Source organism: Staurois parvus, unplaced genomic scaffold (genome assembly GCF_062004578.1).
Source record: "Staurois parvus isolate SC_StPar_1 unplaced genomic scaffold, SC_StPar_1.0 ptg000177l, whole genome shotgun sequence".
In the NCBI taxonomy this organism is placed as follows: Eukaryota; Metazoa; Chordata; class Amphibia; order Anura; family Ranidae; genus Staurois; species Staurois parvus.
In genome coordinates, this window is record NW_028317973.1 from 1,971,649 (window position 1) to 1,997,251 (window position 25,603).

The following is a 25,603-nucleotide window of genomic DNA, read 5'->3' on the forward strand; positions in this document are numbered from 1 at the left end:
TTTCAAGTTCCATTTATACTAGGCTAATGGTGGCTCTACCACATTGCTCCTCAGCCTGAAAGCTGTGCTGTGCTCAAAACCAGTGGTCCCCAAAGTACAGCTTGCAGGATGAGTGCGGCCTTTTCTTGCCTTCATCCAGCCCTTGAGACACTATTGCTCCCTCTGATGCAAAGAATGGGCAGTATTCCTTGCACTGACATCAAAGACAGGCCACACCTAAGTTTTATTTACTCCAACTGGCCCCCATCCCTGGCAGGGCCGAAACGAGGGGGGCTAATGCTCCGGGCGCAGTATTGAGAGGGGCACCAGAGCTGACAGGAGTAGTGACAGCAGCATCACTCCTGTCAGCTCAGCACTGGGAGCAAGGAGAGAGCGAGGAGGAGGTGCCAGCTGTGAATTGTTGCCAACAGTCCCACTTGTTAGCTGCTGGTCCCTGGATGTTTCAAGGAGTGAGCCACCCTTAATTACCCTCTTCCCCCTTCCTCCCTCTTCACTTCTGAGCCTGCAGTGAGCTCTGAATGGAGGACACAGCAGCTGAGGTGAGGGATGGGGCATCTTTCCCTGCCAGAGGGAGAGGTACAAGCTGCCTTCATGGAAAGAAGAGCTGAGGTAGCTGCTACCGGTAGCACAGTGTAGTGCAGAAGAATCCAGTGGTAACAGACATCTCTCCAGGTCCATGAATATCATTGCCGCTGGGACCTTAGGTTGCCATTAGAGATGTCATACTGCCATTATAATGTGTATGAAGACGTGGAAAGTTGCTAAAGTGAATATATGCACTGTAAAGGTGCTTTTATATAATTTGGTTGGTAATATGAACATGTTGCTATATATTTGGGTCCTAAATCCTAATAAATATCCACATCTTCATATTACCAACACATGAATATACAAGCACTTTAAAAGTGCATATGGTCATTTTAGCAACTTTCCACGTCTTTATTATGATGATATCCTCCAATAGTAGACTAATGTCCTAATGACAATAACAACAGATAACAGATCCCTGGTGGTTGCCCTATTTCCCTGGGGTTGCAATCACCGACACAACAGCAGCATCTCTACCCATTGCTTGCCACCTGTCTCAACAGTTAGACTGCACATTTCAGAGCCGTGGAAAGCTGCCCCCATAGTTGCCAACTGTCCCGGATCTGCTGAAACAGTCTGATCTTCTAGACAGATGTCCTGGAATCCAAGCTGTGGGGATGGCTGCAGTACTGTACATCCCTGGGCGATTTAAGAATATGGCCGTATTATAGAAAGTTACATTATTCCAGCTCAGGCCAAGTAATTATGTATATATTATAACAGACTGATGCCCCTGAGGCTGCAGAGAAAGTGATTGGGGAATCTGTTCTCCATCCCTTTCTCTGTCTCAAAAGTGAGACATCAGGGGTCTATTTAGACCCCTGACATTTCACCAAAGCCCCCCAATGGGGTTCCTAAAAAATTGCAAAAAATAATATTGTAAAACGTAATTATAAAATAATAAATAAATATAAAAAAATTACTGACACCGCTATGGACACCAACCTCTGCCCCACTCACACCGTCCTCTTTCAGTGTGGGGGCCAAACTGAGTTTATGCCCCGGATTAAATAACGTTTAGCTTCGCCACTGAACCCAGGGGCATATTTACCACCATTGACCACTAATGCTGGGGCATTTGCAACTCCCTCTGGTCATAATTTGGTTCCTCTAAACTCTGAAAAACAGTGAACTGCTCCTTGTTAGAATACTTGAGGGCCCCTGTTTTATACGGTAGAATTGTTGTGTGGATGCAGGACACTACTAGCCTTTTATTTACCTCATTGCTTTCTAGCAACACGTCTTGAGTCTCCAGGTTTATTCCAACAACTTTGCCTTGTTTGAAGCTGTCCTGGTATGAATCTTTATAGGAAATGAAGGTCTTACTTGCAAAACCTGTTACACAAGAAAAAATTTTAACCAAACTTGCACGCAAATGGATACATTCTGTTCATATCTGCATGATTATTATGTCTGCAACAACCACTGAGTGAGGGATCCTCCATGCAACAAGTCTGCAGAGAAGTAAAACAGTAAAAGTTTACAGACAGTAAAAGATGCACAGCAAAGTGTGTGTGCCTCATTCTAATGCAATGCCCTGGTTGTTGCCCATGATGAATTAGGCCCCTTTCACACTAGCGCCCCACAGTACAAGGGGACCTCTGACCCAGGAGACATGCTAATATCCTGGAGCTGGGCTTTAAACCAGTAATAAACCCAAAAGCAAACATTTATTATATCTATTATAGCTTTCCAATTCTTAGATGTGAAGGCTGCATTCATTTTCCCTTTTTAGGCTTTCTTTCTTCTATTTTCATCTGGTGATTCAGCCAGTAACTCTGTTTTTCAGAAGCTCAAGCTCTCCAGCAGAATGTATCAGTTTACATGAATGAGACAATTCAACATTGGCAGGAGATATTAAAATTGCCAGTTTTTATTTATGCATGAAAAACTTTTATCCCAAAATGAAAACAAAAATTGCTGTAACGGATTATAAAGTGTGAACTGGAGTTGGGCTTCAGTTTGTTATTGTATTCAAATCTGCTAATAGGTTTCTGTCTGCTGTCTGTGTACTCATTCATCAATTGTTGTGCCTCACTAATACAGGAAGTGTGTTACTGGCCAGATCACCAGGTGAAAACAGAGGGAAGAAAGCCAGAGAAATAAAAATAAAAACTAATGCAGCTATCACATCTAATTATTGGTAAGCTGCAATATAATACATTTTTGGTTTTGTGTTTAATACTGCTTTAAGCCAGGTACACCCATATTCAAATTCGACTGGTTCAGCAAGAAGCTCTCTCTGTTCAACAGAAGCCAAGCGTTAGACCAGCTTTTTTCAAACGGTCCTGCTTGAAAACCAGCATTTAATCAGCTGCTGCAGTCAATGGGAGTCCCCGCTTCTAGAATACAATGGTGGCAGAGATACCTGCATCCACATTGCTTGTGTGAATGCAAGAATTAGGGATGCACCAATACCGGTATCAATACCGAGTGTTTTCATGAGATCACATGAAAATAGTCCCAATACCTTAATACCTGCGTTAATGGACGCAAATTTCACCGCAAAGATTAGCAAGCGATTTCCTGTCCAAAATCGCATGCGGTTTCCCCACTGCTCCTGTGTGAACTCGGGCTTGTTATAGTGCAGGCACCCCATGCTGAGTCTCAGTGGTATGAGGAGAGAAAGTGGCGGGGGATGTGAAATCCCTGCCGCTTTCCTGCCTCTCCTTCCAGATAATTTGGACTAGAGAGCTGTTGATTGCTGACCAATCAGATGCCATCTAGCCAGAACTGTCTTCACTGCAAGGAGAGGAAAGAAAGCGGCGGGGATTTCAAATTCCCAGACCTGTGAATCGGTTTCCCTTCTCTCCTTGCAGTGATGACAGTTTAGACTACACAGCATCTGATTGGTCAGCATCATCCATGTGACGGTGCTACTGACCAAACAAAAGTCCTCTAGCACGAACTGTCATTGCTGCAAGGAGAGGAAAGAAAGTGTCAGCAATTTCAGATCCCCACCACTTTCTCTCCTACCACCGAGACTCAGCATGGGATGCCTAAAGGGAGGTTTCCTGAACCACTCCTGTGTGAACTCAAGCTATGACAAGCCTGGGTTCACACAGACGCAGTGGGAAAACCGCATGTGATTTGGACAGAAATCGCATTCCTGTTCAAATTGAATGGTATTCTTTGCAGTGCAATTTGCGTCCATTAATGCAAATCGCACCGCAAAATATCAGTAATCGGTACTTGACCGAAAGTATCAGCACTCGTATTCGCTAATCTAAAAAAAATCAGTATCGGTGCATCCCTAGCAGGGATCCATGAGTTTTTTATTTTGTCTGTTATCTTTTTTTTATCAGCCGGCGATGGGTTTTAATGATCCAAGTGGTTAAATAGCCACTAGGATCACTTTTACAGGTGGTAGAAGGAGGTCGCCCCATCCCACCGTGGATCCTGGGACTGAGGCTGGTGCTTCCGTCAGCTGACCATAGGGATGACCGAGGACCAGAACGGCCCCATTCATCTGTATGGTGTAAGAAAACAGAAGCAACAATTATTTTGTCATTTCTAGTATCACCAGGATGTAAACAAACCATTACTGGCTTGTAAAAGCATCAGATCAAACTGATATGGGTTTGATCCTATGCTTTGAAGGGCAGAGAAGAGATCTGGGGTCTAATAGACCTGTCAGTGCTCCAGCTATGATAACTATAAAAGAGATTAAAAAAAAAAATTAGAGATAGAGAAAAAATAAAATTTAAAAATTAAATAAAATAAATAATAAAATATAGAAAACATTTGTAAAGTGTCCCTGTCACCCTTGCGTGTGCGCAAAGGTGAACGCATATGTAGGTTGCATACGCATATGTAAACGGGGTTCACACTACACGTGAGGTATCACCATAACTATCATAGGGAGCAATAATTCTAGCACCAGACCTCCTGTGCAACTCTAAACTGCTAACCTGTAAAAGCTTTTAAAGTATCGCCTATGGAGATTTTTAAGTTCCGTAGTTTAACGCCATTCCACAAGCGTGGGTATTATATTGTGTCTTTGTTCATTCAAATTCATTAAAGTGTTTTTGTTTTTTATTAAATTGTGTTTGAAAAACCACTGCGCAAATACTGCGCGACATAAAAAAGTGCAACACCCTCCATTGTATTCTCTAGGACCTCTGCTTAAATATATATATATATAATGCTTGGAGGTTCTAAGTAATTTTCTTGCAAAAAATGCTGATTTTTACATGTAGGAAAGAAGTGTCTGTATTAGCTGGAGGGGCTGACATGGCAATCCTGCCATGAAGGGAGGGGCGTTTTTGCCATGCGGCAAACAAGGCGTTTCCCTGGGGCGTTGGTGCCCCCCTGGCAGAAGTGGCAGAGTGGCAGCTGGTGACTGAGGAGCAGTGAAGGCAGTGGAACAGCAGGAGATCCACGAGAGGCAGCTGGATGATGTCAGACTCTCCTTCACAGTAGGGATGCACTGAAATTTCGGTGGCCGAAACGTTTCGGCCGAAAACACCCCTTTTGGCTGTTCGCCAAAATGAAAAAAAGCACCGATACAGGTGCTAAAAAAATCCCCGCCCCTCACTGCCGCCTACCCGGCGCTGCTGCCTGCCGCTCGGTAGTTCTCAGACTTACCTGAGAAACCATCGATCCTGGCGCTGGGCATAGAGATGAGTGAAGGAAAGAGGGCCGCCACTCATCTCTATGCCCTTGGAGGACCGGAGCAATGTTACTTCCCGTTCCGGCCATTTTTTTTTTTTTTTAAAGCACTAGATCAATGCTTTTTTTTATCTAATCCTTTACATTGCAGAGGAGAGATGTGGGGTCTTATTGACCCCACATCTCTCCATAAAGAGGACCTGTCACTAATAATTTCTATCACAAGGGATGCATGCATTTCTTATGATAAGAATAAAAGTGATTACAATTTTTTTAAAAGAACAGTGCAAAAAAACAAAACAAAAAAAAACCCATTTAAAAAAACACATTAAATAAATTAAAAAAAAAGTTTAAAGTGCCCCGTCCCCCTGTGCTCGCACGTAGTGGTGAACACATACATAGGCCATGCCCACATATGTAACCGTGTTCAAACCACACACGTGAGGTATAGCCACAAACGTCGAAGCAAGAGCAATCATTCTCACACTAGACCTCATCTGTAACTTTACACTGCTAACCCGTAGAAATTTTTAAAGCATCACCCATGGAGATTTTAAAGTACCGCAGTTTCACGCCATTCCACGAGCGTGCGCACATTTTAAAGTGTGATATGTTAGGTATCTACTTGACGTAAACTTTTGGTTTCGGCTTTCGGCCAAGTGCATTCTGAATTTTCGGTTTCAGCACCAGAATTTCCATTTCGGTGCACCACTACTTCACAGACCTCCTTGTAGCTTCGGTGGAGCCCAATGGATGTCATTCAGTGAGCTGTGCCATTGAGTGCTGGAATGGAGAAGGATGCGACAGGCTGGCAGCTGCTGGAGGGTGTCCGATTGTCCATTGTCCCTTGGTGGTAGAGGGTGGTTGGCAGCCAATTTTTATGGGCAACTGAAATTTGATGCATATATGGCCGACTTAACAGCACTGGGGTATACAACAAAGTCCTGGTTGGCACGTAGCTCTGCTTGTCCCTCTTTCAGTGGGAATGCCACTGTCCAGAAGATGACAGCAAGCTACTATGAAGCCAAAATTAAGCGATTATTTTCACAAATATTTTTCATGGTTTAATACATGATTGCGCTAAATGAAAATTTGTAATTTTTAAAATCTGCCTGAGTTTTAGCTTTACCAAAACTTATTTCTAATTGTAATAAAGTTCCCTGGAGACAGATTTATACTGAAGGTTCTTTGACACAGGTAATGGAGGATAATTCAACAGAAGGCATCATTCCTAAATGTTCAGATATACATGACACTAAACAAAAAGAATTCCAGTGACTCAAGTTTCTTTGTTTCTTAGACAAATACTGTCCTTAATTACATCGCCCTGGGCTTCCATACCATACACTGAATATCCACAATTAAAACCATGCCTGGACTGCAACCAATCATTTCTGCTCTCGCTTTACATTGTGCTGAAAAGCTCCTGCTGTCTTTTCAGTTCTTCATGATTAGTGTGATGACAGTTGCTAGCTTGTCCCAAACTGTCAGGTACAACTCTCCTTCCATTAAATCTGAAATCCAGACAAACAGCTAAAGGCAGATGAAATACATACAGTCTGTGGAAGCTTTTTTATCTGCCAAAGGATTTACATTTCTGCTTGTCCAGTGCTGAAATACACACAGCCCTGCCAGTTGGTACAGGAGATCTGAATTTTCTCTGCTGTGGTTGAGTAAGGCTTCATTCACGCTAGGTTTTTTTTTGCTGTGATTCTGCTTGCGATTTGACAACATGCTGTAAAAGTGTGAAAACGTGCGATCGCGTTTTTGCCGCATTCATGGCATGTTTTTCCGCAGAATGTGCGACACCCAAAAAAGCTTCTGGAGCGATTGTGCATTTTCACACTTTTACAGCGAGTTTTCAAATTGTGGGCAGAACTGCAGCAATTCCAGGTGTGGATGGAGCCTTACACTTACATGTTTTCTCCCTCCACCAGCCTGTGATGGGATAGTGTAAAGAGAAGCAGAAGACTGGTGACCTCATCTCGTTGACACTCTGCTCTCTCCTTCTGTCAGCATGGTTTTACAAGGCAGCACAACTCATTGCACTGCCACTTCCCTTCCCAGTCTTAAAGTGGTTGTAAAGGCGAAAGTTTTTTTTTACCTTCATGCATTCTATGCATGAAGGTAAGAAAACCTTCTGTGTGCTGCTCTCCCCACAGCCCCCCTAATACTCAGCTGAGCTCCATCTCGATCCAGCGACGTGCACGAGAGCCGTCCTGGGTCTCTCTTTCCTCATTGGCTGAGGCATCAGCTGGAGCCATTCCTGTCAATCAAAGCCAATGAGGAGTGGAGCCAAGCCTCATGCTATGTGTCTTAAGGATGCATCGAGTGGGGCTTGGGAGCAAGTATGCACCAGTGCCCCCATAGTAAGCATCGAGCGGGGCTCGGGAGCAAGTAAGCACCAGTGCCCCCATAATAATCGGCTTGCCATTGGGGGCACTGGTCGAAGAGGAGAAGCCAGAAGAGCTAACCGAAGACCCGAAAAAAGAAGATTGGGGCAGCACAGAACAGGTAAGTAAGACATTTTTGTTATTTAAGAAAAAAAAATGAACCTTTAGATTGACTTTACGATGAAACTAAATTGTATCTGAGCACCACAAATCGAAAATTAAATTAAATTTTAAAATTCACAGCGAACTCCTTTATTCATCCACATCTCCATGCATTATTTTAATGAGAAATCACTTGGCAAAACACCCCCTAGTATTTCTAGCTACAGCCATCTTCATTATGGGCAGATGATTTACCTCCTGGAATCCATTTGCCCTTAGCTTAGACATGCAGGCAGAAGGGTGTGCTAGGCTGAGCCTTTTTGCCTCCTGTATCTTCCTCTGTGAGCTCCTGAACCTCTCCTTTTCCCCTGGCTTCTGTTTATTTGGAACAAGCAGTGCATGTTGGTTGAGGTCTTATACAATGCTCTATGCACAACTATAAATCCATAGTCCATCTCAGGAGCAAGCTACATATGTGGCTACATCCCAACATACAGTGGGACCATGGAAAACAAACATTGCTACCCTCTAACAGGAAACCCATTCACAGCAACAACAAAAAAAGAATTCAGAGATTTGGAGGAGGCTGAGATGGTACTTTTTAAAGTTAGGAATACAAAATTAAATATAATATTTTTTGGTTTCTAAGCAGAGTTTAGTGTCACTTTAGAGGTTTGCCTTCAATTTAAGGGAATCTCTTTGATATTACGTCTCAAAAACGATAAGTTGAAGTCGGTAAGCCCAGCCTGAGAATGGGGCTGTGTATGCTTTACATCTAGCACTGCTGGCTGATTACTCCAAACATGACATATTCCTTCTATCGTGACTCATTCATTAGTCATTGGGAACATTGTTTCATTATCAAGAAGGATTTGCTCCAATTGGTGATCACTTTGGAATCAGTGCTTTGCTGTGTTGCCTTTTTTTCTTTGCTATCTAGAAGCAATAACTGAGGGTGCCGGCAGCATTTGATAGCTTTTATTTTTTATAGCTAGTACTTGTTTGAGGTTTTCTGATTTTTTTAAAAGTGTACTTTTGTTTTATTTTTAAACTTTTCGCCTTTTTGTATACTGAAGGTCTTTTAAATTCTAAGCAGCTACTATTTTTACACTCAGATTTCTACTTTCATGCAGTGCCATTCTCTGTAGCCGACTTATTTATATTCCAAGTTCAAGTCAGGTTTGATGTAAAAAGAAATTAGCAGAATGGTGACATTTTTAATACTGAAAAATTTCAAAAGATATTATCAGGGCTTTTTTTTTCCACAGAAAATAGGTGCAAGAACTCAACCACGACCCCCCAAAACTCCCCTTCACCCTGCACGTACATCGTTCAAAGTGCATCAAATAGTGGGTGCGGTCAATTTCACAAACAGTGGGCAGATCTTAAAGTGGCATTAAATACCAGGAGTGCATAATGTATATAGTGCAATTTTGGGGTGGGGGGGTTTACACACAGAGTGCAGAGTTAAGGGGTGCGCTGCATACACAGTGCAGAGTTCATGGGTGCATTACACGCAAAGTGCAGAATTCTGGGGTGCGCTGCATACACAGTGTAGAGTTCAGGGGTGCATTACAAAGTGCAGAGTTCTGGGGTGCACTGCATACACAGTGCAGAGTTCAGGAGTGTGTTACACACAAAGTGCAGAGTTCTGGGGTGCGCTGCATACACAGGGTAGAGTTCAGGGGTGCATTACACACAAAGTGCAGAGTTCTGGGGTGACCTGCATACAGTGTAGAGTTCAGGGGTGCATTACACACAAAGTGCAGAGTTCAGGGGTGCGCTGCATACACAGTGCAGAGTTCAGGGATGCGTTACACAGAAAGTGCAGAGTTCAGGGGTGTACTGTATACACAGTGCAAAGTTCAGGGGTGCATTACGCACAAAGTGCAGAGTTCAGGGGTGCGCTGCATACACAGTGCAGAGTTCAGGGGTGCATTACACACAAAGTGCAGAGTTCAGGAGTGCGCTGCAAACACAGTGCAGAGTTCAGGGATGCGTTACACAGAAAGTGCAGAGTTCAGGGGTGTGCTGTATACACAGTGCAAAGTTCAGGGGTGCATTACGCACAAAGTGCTGAGTTCAGTGCCTTCTACCACAGCTGCTTACTTCTGCATCCACAACTCACTTTCATCCCTCATCAGCTCTGACCTCTGCATGCAACTTCCCCCTCCATTGCTCCATCTTCTCCCCCCTTCTTAAAACTCCACCATCTTCCACATTTCTTACTTTTGTTGTTGTATTAAGCTGAAGCACCCAGCTGGTTCTAGTACCTCACTGCACACTGTAGGTGGTTTTGCCTATCTCATTTGCAGGGAGATCATCCATGGGGGTCTCGGCATTCACAATTCAGCCCAGGCATCTGCATCTCAGCCAGACTTCTATGTATACAAGTGATAGTGGTGAGCAGGGAGCCGAGGGCCTGAGCCAGAGGTGGTGGAACTGGGTTCCACCAAGCTCCAGCTGAAAAATAAAAGCTCTGGATATTGTAAATGCAACAATAATCTGTTATCCATTGCATTTGTTGGGAACCAGAAATTAAGAGGAGAGATAAATTTTTTCCTTTATTGCTTTTTCCTTCATTATTATTATTTGTTATCAATAGCGCTCTTTTGCTGCAAAGTGACATCCCCGCATTTTAATAGTGACCCATTGTTCTATGTTCTCTGCAAGCAGAAGACCACTACTGCAGTGACCTGTTGTCGTTGCGAAGATGGTTGTTGGACTCACAAGAAATGTAGACGCGGTTACAGAGGATGTCATAGCACTTATTGGATGAGGTGGACATGACATCACTTCACCTTTGCCTTTCCACCTTGTCCAGTCAGTAAATAACTTGCATTCATTCAGAAAACACAAAATATTCTCTGAATGGTGCTGAGCAACCAACCTCCTGTGTGCAGAGTGCAGCAGGACAGCTGCTTAGCGTGGGATCTGGAAGCAAGTGGAGGTCACTGAGGTAGCAGTATCTACTTCAGTGATTTCCAGCTTCCAGGGGCATCAGTCATGTATGGTATGTACCTTGTTACATTGGTCCAAGCTGGCCCAATGTAACTGTATAAAATAACCATACCTGGAATTCTTTTTTTTTTTTAAAGTAACCCTGTCACAAATCTTAGCAACTGAAACTGATGATTGGATATCAACAATTAATACATACGTAAGCAGAGGTTAATTTCAGTGGAAAACAGCACTTAGCATTTTTGATGCCCAGTGTGCATGAGCCCTGTTTTTTTCTTTCTGCCTCTAAATACCCCTCTATGTTAGACTATGAATCCATGCACACACAGGCATTTACAGGCATTTAGATGCAGAGGCGTTTTAAGCACTTGTGTGTTCAGGAGAGGAGTGTTTCAGTGGAAAAATTGCAGAACATGCCTAAACACCTGTAACACACCTAAACGCTAGAGCCGTTTAGTGCTTGAGTGTTCATTCATTCCACAGGCCAGAATATATTAATAAATAATGAGGATTGGTATAGCCGGCCCTTGTCTTCCTGAATAGATAACTTTATTGAACGCGTAAAATGTGCATATAAAATGGCTTACACGTTTCGGCAATAAGCCTGTCATAGCTATAATTAAGGCTTATTGCTGAAACGCGTAAGCATTTTAAATGCAGATTTTACTTGTTCAATAGAGTTTACTATTCGGGAAGATGAGTGCCGGCTATACCAATCCTCATTATTCAGTTGCATCTGTGCTGGGAAGACACACAGAGCCAGAGTACCGAAATTCGACTTCCGTGGGGATTATCTCCAAGCATAGCACTTACTTGTTCACAGAATAAATTATCATTCTGGCCAATGGAATGAATGGTTGCCCAAACAAGCCTAAACATGTTTGCAAAAACGTGGCTCTAGGCGTGTTTTGTATGCGGCATTTTGCTCCCTTTGAGAAAAGACATCCAGGTGAAGAAAAAAACATCCTGCGTGCATAAGGTCTAAAATGATCAGAATATTTAGAGATATAGGTAGCTCAATTTATATGAAAGTCATGACTTTTCATGTGAAAGCTGTGCTTGGCCCCACCCCCTCCTGAGCATTAGCCTTTAAATGTTACATACAGCATTACTGCTACTGCTTACCTCCCCTTCTGAAAAAGCTCATTTCTTTGGCTGTTATGCCTGCACTGTGGCTTTAATATTTTTCATGTCACTGACCTGCAGTCCTGTGGCATGAGAGCAAGACGTGGAAGGAAATCTTCTAATAGGGGCACTTGTTCTGGTGACAACTGTCTAGGATGGGAATTATTCACTTGTGGAGATTTCCTCCTATGTCCTGTCTCTGAGTCAGGAAATGAAGGGAAATCTCCTCGGTAGGATGCTATTAACCTGATAATTGTCTGAATTTTAAGGCCAATGGATCAGTGCGAAATCAGACAGCTACCATTCTCAAACAGCGGTCAGCAATGGCAACCCCCAGTCTTGGTTTCTATTTCACTTTCAATTGCCCATAACAGTGACAAATTTATTTTATTTCAAACTGAGGATTTGTGTTTTGAGAATTGGGCCAGCAGGATAACCAATTCCTACTACCGCCTATCCCCATCCACAGAATACAGCCCAATCCTCAAACAGTGCTCAAGATAGAGTTCATGCCAGCTACCAGAGGATGGAGGAATTCATCAGCCTGCTAGCAACCGATTTGTTTTTTTTCATTTGCCTTTCATATTAATGAATGGCATCAAAGGCAGCATTCAATACAGTATTATAAAACATAAATAACCCTTACCGCTCTCTACAGAAGCTCGAAGTGCTCCAACATTGTGGTGAAAGCAGTCTTTCATATCCACCAGAACAAAAGGGATTCCATGAGACTTCAGCTGACTGGCAGCAGCTATACCAGCAAATCCTCCACCCACAATCACCACTCGTACCGACTCATCCACGGACAGCTTGGATCCCATGCTGGTGTCTAGACAAACATAAAGAACATAAATTAATTATATATACATACATTAATTATAACTCAGGGGCACTACAAATCTAATGCTTTTATGCATACTATAGAACTTCCAAAACACTTTGTGAAATTTACCTTCACAAGAACATGGTCTACTCAGAAAATATGTTTTAGGGTTTTTTAGTTAGATTAAAAAAAAGACACAAGTTCATCTAGTTCAACCAACAGAAATCCTAAATAAATAGAATAATTAATTAGAAGACCTCTATGTACAGAACCCTATAACCACAGTTGATCCAGAGGAAGGCAAAAAAAAAAAAAAAAAACTATAAAGTATGGTCCAATTTGCTACAGTGAAAAAGAATTCCTTCCTGATCCTTTGAAGGCAATCCGCTACTCCCTGCATCAGCAATCTATTTTTCCCACTTTAAAGGATAAGTTCACCTTTTATAAAAAAATAAAATAAATGCACATTTTTTTCAATTAAAAAATGTGCATTTATTATTTTGTGTGCATTAGCCTGAAAAGCATTGCACCAGCGACCAGCAGATTGCTGGTGCTATGCAGGTCTTCTGCAGACCTGTCAGTATATCTGCTTGCCCATACGGGATGTATAGGCAAGCAGATATACTGACAGGAAGATAAATGAACTACCACAACACTTCACAGCAAAGCGGGATCGGGGGGAGACCAGGGGCCCATCTGATCGTAACATATTACACTATCCTCTCATTGTGGCGGTTGGGGGTAAGTGCCCCTTTAAATGTATGTAATAAGTGGTGAGTGCCCCATAGCACTGGTGGTCAGTGGTGTTTTCTCCCTCATAACACAGGTGGTCAGTGTATCTCATTCAGGTTTAATGTGCCCCCTTGCTGTTCTGTGTGTGGGTCAGTGTACTCCCTTACTGCTCAGTGTGCCCCTATGTAGTTAGTGTACCCCCCCCCCATTTGTGAGTGGGAGTAGGAGCAATGTTACTTAACATAAAACATGGCTGAGAAGCTGAAGGGGGGGGGGACCATTTCTTTTGTTTACATTTGTGATCATGGTGAATGGTCTGCAGTGATCACAAGGCACAGAGCCACTCTGAATGTCTCTGTGAGTTTGCCTGTGCCCTGCAGACTGACTAACACCAGCCATAGAAGGCTCAACTTTCATGTGATTCCTGCTGAATTGGCCAAAATTAGAACCATGGGTGACCCTGCAAGCACCACCCAGCACAATAATAACACGAGTGACACAATCAACAATTTACTCCTACATGACAAAGGTCTTCCTTTACTTTTCTTATCACCAATATGAAACTGAATTTCTTTATGAATGTGTTGCAACCAGGGGCGGACTGACCATTTGGGAACTCGGGCACTGGCCAAGGGCCCGGGGTCAGTAGGGGGCCCTATGAGATGCCCCTGGTACCTTTCATAGGCTTTTTTGGGTGTGGTTTGAGTGTGGGTGAGGACACAGGGGCCCCATGATCCCTTATTGCCCGGGGGCCCCATGAGTCGTCAGTCCACCCCTGGTTGCAACAATAGTACCATACAGTAAAATAGAGAAAAAAAAAAAAAAGAATTCTACTAATTGTCTGCACCTGTTGGTACCAACAATGAAAATGTTGTAGGGTTTTCATGAATTTGGCACAAGGCTTCTGGCTACATCTGCACCTCCAGAAATGTGCAGCAAATGCCTTACTGAATGGCCTTCAATATGTTTTACCTGGAGGCACAATTTTGTACACCTGTAATGTGGAGTTTGAAGGTGGAGCGACAGGTGCAGTATATAAATGTGTCATTAAATATAAAGATCGACATATTTAAGGTAGGAATACACGATTAGAAAATCGACCGATTGGTCATACGAGGGTGTTCGTTCGTTGGTCGAAATCGTGGTCCACATTAACCAATCTAAAATCGTTCATCGGGCAATACGTGGAGTTGACGTCTTCCATACAAGTGGAGGTGATGCAGTGTGCGTGTGAACCTGTAGCCATGCCCTTCCGGCCAGAACGAGAGATATACACAATTACCAGCAATGAGTATAATATAGTTTATTACATTACTCAGGGGCGGACTGACCATTTGGAAACTCGGGCACTGCCCGAGGGCCCGGGGTCAGTAGGGGGCCCCATGAGATGCCCCTAGAACCTTTCGTAGGCTTTTTTGGGTGTGGTTTGAGTGTGGGCAAGGACACAGGGGCCACATAATCCCCTATTGCCCGGGGGCCCCATAAGTTGTCAGTCCGCCCCTGACATTACCTTACATAAAATATAATATGCAGAATTCTGGTTTCATTATCTCATTAGGCCAATCTACTTTTAACATTTGGATTTTTCGTTCCTGTTTTTGAAGATTCCTTGGACACAAACATCCGAGTCATCTTCTGTTTCCGCTCATCCGTGATGCTTGATAGATTTTTTTTGTACCACCATCATACCACTGCACAGAAAAACGGTCGTTCGTATGCGAAACGACAACATTTTTCACTGTTGTTCAGCCGGATTTTTTCGTTCACACTATCGTTATTGGTTAAAACATCCTGCTCATCAACAAAGAGAAAATCGTTCGATCAGTGTTTCCGCAAAATTTTTGGTACGATTTTCTTAGCGTGTGTACGGGGCAATAGGCCATGAGCACACAGGCAATGTTTAGCACCCTAATTGCGTTATTAATATAGCAATGTGGCCATACACGGCACTTTAAAAAGTCGATCCAAAGTGATCAGCCACATAAATTGAGCTACAAATCAGACACATGGTATACACCACGCAATATGTTCCATACATGTGTACCCTGAGTATACATTAATACTGTACATTACCGGTAATTGTATGAAGAATTGACAGAAGCATAGGTCTATCTTTTGTGCTTCTGAGTAATCAGAGTTGATGAACCATGGGAATTGTTTAGGGCGCAAAAAAAAAAAAAAAAGGGCCCCATACAACTGATTTTTTTTCTGCCAAAAAACACGAAACAGACTTTAATCACTTACCATAATTCCATTTTTGTCCTTTGATCAATGTCAGATTCGATTGTTTCATTGGATTTAGCATGTTTGGCCACCATAACGCCTCTCTATAAATTAGCAATTAATCGCTAATCATTACCAATCATAAAATGCTGTAAATGTGTGTGATTGATCACTAGGACATGCTACAGAAATCCATACACGACAGCACATGACAGCTGTGTGTGCAGCATACACTTACCAATCCACAGAGTTCCCTGGGCTCAGTGTAGGAGTGTATTCTCTGCCAACCTCAGCCCTTCAGTCTCCCACAAGATCGGACTATGGTAGCAGCACCACACTGACACTTATCTGCCCTACAGAGGGATTGTGTAGCAGGAGAATCAGCAACATCAACGTGACTCATCAAAACACACCAAGCTGGATGGCTATACAAGCCTCTGCCACAATCCATAGCCAGTGCTGCCACCTACTGGCCCCTCTATTCATTACACCTTTCTATGCACTGGCCAACCTTTTACAACTTTCTTATTTTTTAATGCATTATTATTATTGTTTTATTACTACTACTATATTACTACTACTATTGTTATTGTTGTTGTTATTATTGTTTTATTACTATTATTATTATTGTTGTTTTATTACTACTACTATTATTATTATTGTTATTATTATTATTGTTGTTTTATTACTACTACTATTATTATTGTTATTATTATTATTGTTTTATTACTACTACTATTATTATTATTGTTGTTATTATTATTGTTATTATTATTATTTTATTTAAAGTGTTACAGAATGGTTGCTATTAAATCCACATTCCAATCCTTCACATTCAATGAAAGCAATTGCTAAAAGATCTTTAAAGCGGTATTAAACTCAAAAGCAAACATTTATTATATTGCAGCTTACCATTTCTTAGATGTGAAGGCTGCATTCATTTTCTTTTCTTTTTTTTTTAGGCTTTCTTTTATTTTAATTAATATAAAACCCATGGTGAATTTGTGAAAAAGTGGTACATACACTTCACAGTGCCAAAACATTTCATAAAAAATACTGAAAAGATAAATTTAAATTATCAACATACTATCCCAACTTTTGTATCATATATCCTCACAATATTTTCCAGTGAAAAATATATTAAATAAATAATAAATAAAATTATGGTGACCAAAAAATCAGGTGCTCAAATCAACACACTATAGTGAGCAAAACAAATACAGTGATAAAAAAAAAAAAACAAAGTCCAGTGATATAAAAATAAAGTCCAGTGATAAAAATGTCTGGTGATGAAAATCATACAGCGTTAAAAAACAGACACAGTGGTCACAGTGCGCCCCTACTCGGGTGTGCACTCACCAGTGTTATAATGCCCTCTGCTTTTGGTATGTAGAATACAGAAGAGGGCTTCAACTGGTAAGTACTGGGAGTTCCTCAAACGTAGCTCATTCAATAAACAAATGTCAGGGTTATTCAGTTATCCACTCCATTATTACTCCATGCTCCACCATATCATGAAAAGAGAGAAGAACAAGACCTGCTCCAATGGTGTAATACCCAAGATATATCGCTTTGCTACAAGTATTGCACTTACAAAGTATAAAATCAAAACAAGCCCATAATAAAAGTAATAGTGATCAGCAGGGACTGTTTAATGCTCTCACCACCTTCGTAACTATCGGACAACACGTTGCCACGTCACTTCCGGTTATGGACCCGCGTCACTTTCGGTTTGCCGCACAGTCATGTCTGACACGTTTCGATATTTCCTGACTTACTAATTTTTTCTTCTATTTTCACCTGGTGATCCAGCCAGTAAGTATGTTGTTTTTCAACAGAACTAGCTGTCCTGCAGATGTAGCAGTTAGGGGGTTGAGACCAAATGGGAACCATTTACTTATTCATTTATTTATTCATGTTAAAAAAAACCTTTATCCCAAAATTAGAAAGAAAACTGTTGCTGTTTACAATTTTAAAAAGTGTGGGATGGCTTCAATTTGTTAGTGTATTTAAATATGCTAGTACAGCTAACACTCTCCTACCCCCATACTGACAATGCTGCTGTCCAAAGGTGCTCCCTGTGCTCATTCATCCAGAGTGGGGGCACTCTAATACAGGAGGTGTGTTACTGGCCAGATCACCAGGTGAAAGCAGAGGGAAATAGCCTAAAAAAACTTATGCAGCCACATCTAAAGAATAATGAGCTGCAATATATTACATTTTTACTTTGGGTTTAATATAAATACCTTTTTATTCACATCTCTTTGGCCCCCACTGGGGCTCATTTTCCTGTTTATTCCATTGAAATGAGTGTAAGCACTGCACATACAGTATATTGCAGTCACATGCCCGGCTCTACTCAAACTACAAATTGTGATCCTAACACGCATGCTCCCGTAATTTCATTCATCTACCCTGAAGTATGTGGGTGGCAATTTTATCGACAGGTGGTTTTCCACAGTAATACATTCCTGGTGCTGGATGTGTCCTCATCTATTTCTGTAGCTCATGTCTGGAGTGAGCAGAGATGAGGGACTAGGTTTCATCAATGAAGTTGGAGTGGAGAATATTCTAAATGTATTTTTTTTCTTTGTGAGTCACACAGATTAATAACAAGTAAGGTTGGGAATATAATATTTTTATTTTTTATTGGGGGGGGGGTCATTGAGTTTTGAGTGACTTTAAACATAGAAAAAATGTTGAAATAAATGTTAAATCTCAGGAAAACCCCTGCTAATCATATAGCATATGTCACACCAGCATTATCAGTAAGTTATATATAAATACCAGAAGCATAACTAGAGCCTTCAGGGTGCAGTAAACCATGAAGGGCCCCCCTTTCCATTATAGGCCCTTAACAATGATCCCGGGGTCTTTTATTACGGTCCTGCAGCAGGCTCCCTTCCTGCCATAATACAAAATGTATTCAAATTCAAGACAGCTGGCTGCCAACTTACCTATACTAAAGGTGTGGGGGATATGACCAAATATGTCTTTAGCAAAAAAATGGAAATGTAGGGAAGAGTCCCAGGTATAAAAGCGACCTTTTTTCCCAATGTGGCATAAAGCCAATCCAAACAAAAAAGAACTAAAAATTTTTTTAAAAAGGCAGGGGGGCATTAAATTGAAACTCTTAGAAAAACACAACTTTGTTGTCACAATAAAAAAAATAAAGAAGGTTACAAAACCCATCTCTTCAATTTCCTAAATATCAGACCAATCACCATATCTTTAAATGAAAGACAGCGTTGTCTAACATCACATCCGACAGTCCGGACCGCCTCACAAACCACTGGAAGTATGCCAAGCAGTCATACGCCATCAATCCATTTAAACATGAGTGTCACACCCTCATATAAATGACTGTGTCAATCTACCTACAGCATCCTCATCACCAGCTAGCTTACCAGTATAAAAATATGTTCTTTTTGGTATTCAAGGCTAGGAATAAGGCTCCGTTCACACCTATGCAGTTTGATTTTTGTCCATTTTGCAGTGCTTTTCGCAGTTCGTCTTGCATTCTCCTACATGCGTTTTGCATTTTGTTCAGCTCTTTTTCTTTTTAAAGTGGATTTTTTTTTTGCTGAGCAGAATAAAAATGCAAAACACAAAAAACTACCATGCATTTCAGCAGATTCTCCATTGAACTCTATTTTAGCAAAAATGCTGCTTTTTGCTTTTAACCTCTTCACGCCGGCCGAACACAAATGTGTGGCCACCCAGCGTCTAGGCCTAGACGCTGAGAGGCCGCACATTTGCGTTCCATTAAAAAAAGAACATATGTGCAGAGAGTGCGTGACCTGCGCACTCCCTGCACACATGTCCGGTACTCACGGAAAGGTCCCGATCTCCTCTTTCGATCAGGACCTTTCCCGATCATGTGACCGCCGTGATGGCGCGTCACGGCAGTCACATGACTCGAAACCCCTCCCCGCCTCCCGGCTTCTGAAACTCTTAAAGGGCCGGGAGGCACCTGAGTAAAGGGGTTAAAAAAATTCCTGACCCTTTCCAAAAACACAGCAGCTGAAAAAAAGCATAGATGTGAACATGTTCCATAGGAAACCATGTTAAATACACTGTAGTGCGGTTCTGCAAAAAGCAAAAGGCAGTAAAAAAACGCATTGCTGTGAACGTAGCCTAAAGTAGGGAAACATATCAAAGTGAAATGAGGTGTCTTGGAAGCAGCAAAGTGCATTTCCTGGATAAAAAGAATATCTGCTCCAACTATCTGACGAGTCATGATCTTTTATATGGTATCAGCAGGGGCGGACTGACCATTTGGAAACTCGGGCACTGCCCGAGGGCCCGAGGTCAGTAGGGGGCTCCATGAGATGCCCCTGGTACTTTTTCATAGGCTTTTTAGAGTTTGGGCAAGGACACAGGGGCCCCATGATCCCCTATTGCCCGGGGGCCCCATGAGTTGTCAGTCCGCCCCTGGACACAAGTAGGTTAACAAGGGACCTGAGTCCCATATAGATACCATTGAGTAGGCAAGGATGCAGTTAATGAGAGTAAAGCACCCCTGGGATATACTGTAACATTCCCCCCAACGTAAATCTGCAACCATGTAACCATATGACACAGCTAAAATATTTGCAGCTTAGTCATAAACAGACTGAAGTTGTATTTGGCACTCCTGATCACCCACTCAGATCCAAACCGCTCTTCTGCCAACATCTGCCTGTATGTCAGTGCCTCTGCTTATCATCCAGTGTGGCCCACCGCTGCCACTCACATATAAAGCCGCATGCTTCCACCTTCCAATTCTTAGTTTGCTGAACTGCCTTGCTGGTTCTCGGGACAGGTGTTTGTGGCCGTGGTGAAGTTGTACGTCAAACCTGTCTTGGGGGCCCCCAACAGTGCCGGAATCGCAGGGCCCGGTCGCATGTGCGACCTTTGCCACCCCGGTAGTTCCGCCACTGAAAAATACAAACATAAAGATTGTATGTGTCAGTCAGGGCAGAATATGGTAGAATAATCATGGGAGGGGGATTAGAACTCCTGTTGGGTTTTTGTTGCTGTCTGCATCCTCCTTAGGGAGATTCACCTTCTCTATTTGTCCTGGCGACCATAATTACCGAGTGTGAAAGAAAGTCCCACATTTTTAATTGTCATAAAAACAGAAAAGGAGGAAAATCTTCCAATGGGGACACTAGTCCTGGTGACAACCAGAGATTCCTTCACTTTCCTGTCAATTCCTGTTCTGGCTTTGGGACAGGAAATAAAGGGAAATCTCCACAATGGGACACAGATGGAAAAAAAAAAAACCTTTAGCCTATCCAAAAAAAGTATTTTAGTTCAGGTCCACTTTAAATCAGTGGTCAGTGGAGAAGATTGCCTCTATCCAGTTGTGCAGACCATGTAGACTTTGTGAGCAAAAGACACAATATGAAGTGTTAACAGGAGCCTAAATTGACATGTACTAAAATGAATACTGAAAATACAAATCAATTGGATCCAGGGCCATAGATAATTTTTTTTCCTGGGAGGCATTCTCAAATTCTAAGCAGTGCAGCAAAAATGTTCCCCCTGTTGTGTTCAGCAGGCAGTACTACCTGTTGAACACAACCCATTCAGCTGAATAGGGGCACCCTGCAAGCACACAATGCATGTGGTTGTATCACACTAGTGTAGAGTTTAATGGGCTATATAACAGGCAGTGAGGAAGCAATACAGCGCCTCCTCACTGCCTGCAAAATGCTCTCAAGAGCAATCCAAATGTGCATCCTTTTCAGAGTGCAACACTAGCAGGGGTGGACTGACCATTTGGGAACTCGGGCACTGCCCGAGCACCCGGGGTCAGAAAGGGGCCCCATGAGATGCCCCTAGTACCTTTCATAGGCTTTTATGGGTGTGGTTTGGATGTGGGCAATGACACAGCGGCCCCATGATGCCCTATTGCCCGGGGCCCCATGAGTTGTCAGTCCGCCCCTGAACACTAGTGAACGCTAGCCCTAACCAGGGGCAGACTGACCATTTGGAAACTCGGGCACTGCCCGAGGGCCCGGGGTCAGTAGGGGGTCCCATGAGATGCCCCTAGTACCTTTTTCATAGGCTTTTTTGAGTTTGGACAAGGATACAGGGGCCCCATAATCCCCTATTGCCCGGGGGCCACATGACTTGTCAGTCCGCCCCTGGCCCTAACACTAGGTTCACACCTAAGCAGTTTGCGTTTGATCCATTTCTGGAGTGCATTTTGCATTTTTGCACGTGTTTGACACATTTTTTCCGTGTTTTAATTTTTTTTATATATTTTGTACTTGTTGCTAGGCAGATTAAAATCAAAACGCATCAAAAACGCAATACATGCTTTTCTTCACCATCTCAATTGAAATGTAAAGAACCAAAAAGCAACGTTTTGAGTTTAAAAAAGTCCCTGACCCTTTCCAAAAAACGCTCGGGTAAAACCTCAGAGATGTGAACCTGTCCCATAAGAAATCATGTTAAATGGACTGCTGTACGGTTCCGCAAAATGTTGCAGAAAACGCATAGGTGTGAACCTAGACTTAGTGTTTGTGTAGCTGGCACCCTAAGATTAATAAATATACACCAACTGTGTCCTTAAACTCATTTTTTACTTGGATCCATACTGATTTTATTTGTATAAAACTATACGGATATACTGTAAAGTGTCTTTGGAAAAAAAAAAATAAAGAAAATAAATGAGGCCAACTTCATAAAGACCTGTTCAGCTTGCACAGTAAGGTTGGCTATCATCCAGTCTTAGGTCTGATTCATACAGTATGTTCTAAATGGTTTTGGAATGGCAAGCATAGTGTGAATACTTACAGCCGGGATCCCAGGTTTTCCAGTGACAGATTGAAAAGATCCAAGGCTGTCCGCTGCTGTAATCATGTATTTGGTGTATCTGCACATCCAATGCTTACCTGCAGTTGGGGACAAATGTCCGACCCTGGGTGCAGAGAAAATGCGTCGAAGGGCAGACATGTATCCCTCCCTGCAGGTAACCAGTGGATGTGCAGATACATGCAAATATGTGTTTATAGCAGTAGACAGCCTCCGCCTATTTCAGCCTGCCATTCAGGTTTACAGGCAGGTATTTACTTGCCATACCATAGTCATTTAGGAGGTGTGAACGAGACTTAAGACTTCTTATTATCCAACTTTACTGTGCAACCTGAGCAAGTGCAAAGTGTGGTAGGCAGTAAATTCAGTGATTGTTGTATCCTTAAAAATATGTGTCCTAAGAACATTTATGAAATGTTTTAAGGCTTTGAAAAAAGAATCAGCCAGTGCATAGTCTTCCATAAGAGGGTGCCCTTTGCATCTGGGCAGTAAGGTTGGCTCTTATCCATTCTTAGTGTGCCACCTGAGTAGGTGCTAATGGCACCATATTATGGCAGGCAGTGCACTCACTGTTTTTTAACCTTTTAAAACTTGTGTATATTAAAGGGGAGCTCCACCCAAAAGGGGAAGTTCTGCTTTAAGGACTGGTTACCTGCTCCCTGTTAAGGAGTGGCACCTTTGGGGAGCGGGTACCCGAAATTGACAGGTACCCACTTCCGCTGTGATTGCCAAGGCAACCGGATGCGGACGTTGTCCTCCCCCCTCCCTCCCCGAAGTCTTCTGGGACACATGACAGAAGACTACAGGACTATTCAGAAAGGGCAAGGGAGCATGTCACCAGCTCACCGAGGATCACCGATATGGGTCCGAATGTTTTAATGAATGATCACACAGTTACAACAAGGCAACGTTTCGGAGTCTCGCAGGACCCCTTCATCAGGCATGAGACTCTGAAACGTTGCCTTGCTGTAACTATGTGATCGTTCATTAAAACATTTGGACCCATGTTGGCCACATGCCTGATGAAGGGGTCCTTCGGGACTCTGAAACGTTGCCTTGCTGTAACTATGTGATCATTCATTAAAACATTTGGACCCATGTTGGCTACATGCCTGATGAAGGGGTCCTTCGAGACTCCGAAACGTTGCCTTTCTGTAACTATGTGATCGTTCATTAAAACATTTGGACCCATGTTGGCCACATGCCTGATGAAGGGGTCCTTCGAGACTCCGAAACGTTGCCTTGCTGTAACTATGTGATCGTTCATTAAAAAATTTGGACCCATGTTGGCCACATGCCTGATGAAGGGGTCCTTCAAGACTCCGAAACGTTGCCTTGCTGTAACTATGTGATCGTTCATTAAAACATTTGGACCCATGTTGGCCACATGCCTGATGAAGGGGTCCTGCGAGACTCCGAAACGTTGCCTTGTAACTATGTGATCACTCATTAAAACCTTTTGACCCATATTGGTGATCCCTGGTGTGCTGGTGACATTCTCCCTTGCTGATTCTGTTTGGTTCCAGCCGAGGGTCGCTGCAGCACCCACTTATACACACAGCCATTTTTAATGCAGAAATGTGTACATTTGGATTGTACACTTGCATTCAGAAAGTTCAGCTCTACTCGGGCATGCTCTGTGGGCACCGAGCTGTGAAACCGCAGGCTGTCACAGCCAGGAGCCCACACTGAAGATGCCAGCGCCTGGAACACAGGGTGGCAGGTGAAATTGCTATGGGGTGGGCACCGTGGGATTGAGGGACAGGTAAGTGTCCGTTTTTTTAAAAGTCAGCAGATACAGTTTTTGTAGCTGCTGACTATTTTTTTTTTTATTTTCATTGGAATTCCACTTTAAGGAAGTGAACTGCTTACCACAATACGGTGCCCTTTGCACCTACTCAGGTGGCACACTAAGACTGGATAATAGCTAACCTTTCTGGGCAACCTGGGCATTGCACAGGTAGCCAAATTGTGGTAAGCACTGCCCTCTTAGAAGTTGCTTGATGATTTTCAGGCTCGCTGTTGCTCTGGACCCCTTTCTGAAAGCCCAACCCCTGCTGACACCAAAGCACACTTTCAAGCAGATAAATCACTCTCAAAAAATAGACATAAGGATGACCTGGTAAAAGATTTCTAACAACTTCAATGTAGCTTGGTTACACAACATAAACAGGATTGACATGTGCAGAGTCAGTTACTACTTGTGTCAATTTTAAGCAAAGAAAGGAAACAGCACTTATCACAGAGGCTCAGTGTTAGTAGGCCTGCTTTTCAGGGACTAACTTAAATCCTTAAACTAACTGGAGCACAGCTCAAAACTAATCTCAGAGAGTACTATTTTACTGAGAGTAGTTCCAGCAAAGTTAGCGAGCCAGTAAATAGCTTCAAACATGCTTGGGACAAGCACAGATCTATACTCAGACAAAAAAGTTAACAAAGGAAAAAATAAATAAATTTTTTTTAAACAAAAGTCCCCCCTAAATAACAAAAACAAAAAACCACAACCCCCCCTCTCCCCCAACACACACAAAAAGAGGGCAGACTCGATGGACGGCTCGGTTTTTTTCTGCGGTCACTTTTCTATGTTTCTAATACCTTCAACCTGAGGTGGCTTTATAGTCCCCAATGAGCAGAGAGAACTATCAGGTAGACTAGCTCACCTTGGGCCTTCAGGACCTGATGGCAAGGAGAAATAAGGGAAAATGCTCTTTACCCCTTTAATCCTTTAAAGTCAGTGAAGAGTCTTCTGAGCGCATGATGGGGCCCAGTTGCTGTACAGTGAGAAGTGTGAATTATGGTTCTCTGAGGAACAATGCAATAAAGGAAGGAAAGAACAGCACTACCCCTGAAAGCAGCAATTGACTGGTGTAATATTCCTTTAAAGCACTAGTGATTAGTGAATCTAAAGCAACAAGGGGTTAAACTGATTGCTGGCACATGGCAACTCCTCTTTGGACTGCAAGACTATTGGAACAATAGTAAAAGGCCTCCTTAATAAAGTAAATTGATGATGGTGATAACACAGCGCTGTTTCAGCCTGTGAATTGACTGTCCTGCTATCAGTTCTGATGATGAAGCTGTGTTAAGAGTGGTAGTGTCAGAGGAAGGGGCAGTGTCAGAGGAGGGGGCAGTGTCAGAGGAGGGGGCAGTGTCAAAGGAGGGCGGTAGTGTCACAGGAGGGGGGTAGTTTCACAGGAGGGGAGCAGTGTCACAGGAGGGGGGTAGTGTCACAGGAGGG

The 25,603-nt window shown here is 42.7% G+C and overlaps 1 protein-coding gene across 2 annotated transcripts in view; it reads right to left on the reverse strand.

Moving 5' to 3' along the window:
- Window positions 1-22,364, reverse strand: part of AIFM2 (AIF family member 2, ferroptosis suppressor) — a 48,278-nt gene extending 25,914 nt beyond the window's left edge. The window contains exons 1-3 of one of the 2 annotated variants that reach the window (XM_089677092.1): window positions 22,348-22,364; window positions 12,427-12,609; window positions 1,808-1,923 (exon numbers count right to left, since the gene is read on the reverse strand). In XM_089677092.1, coding sequence (XP_089533218.1) covers window positions 1,808-1,923; window positions 12,427-12,601 — 291 coding nt within the window. In that variant the 5' untranslated portion in view covers window positions 12,602-12,609; window positions 22,348-22,364. Of the gene's footprint in view, window positions 1-1,807; window positions 1,924-12,426; window positions 12,610-15,796; window positions 15,976-22,347 lie in introns of those variants that run through there. The other variant, XM_089677091.1, reaches the window with a different exon arrangement.
- Window positions 22,365-25,603: the final 3,239 nt, after the last annotated feature.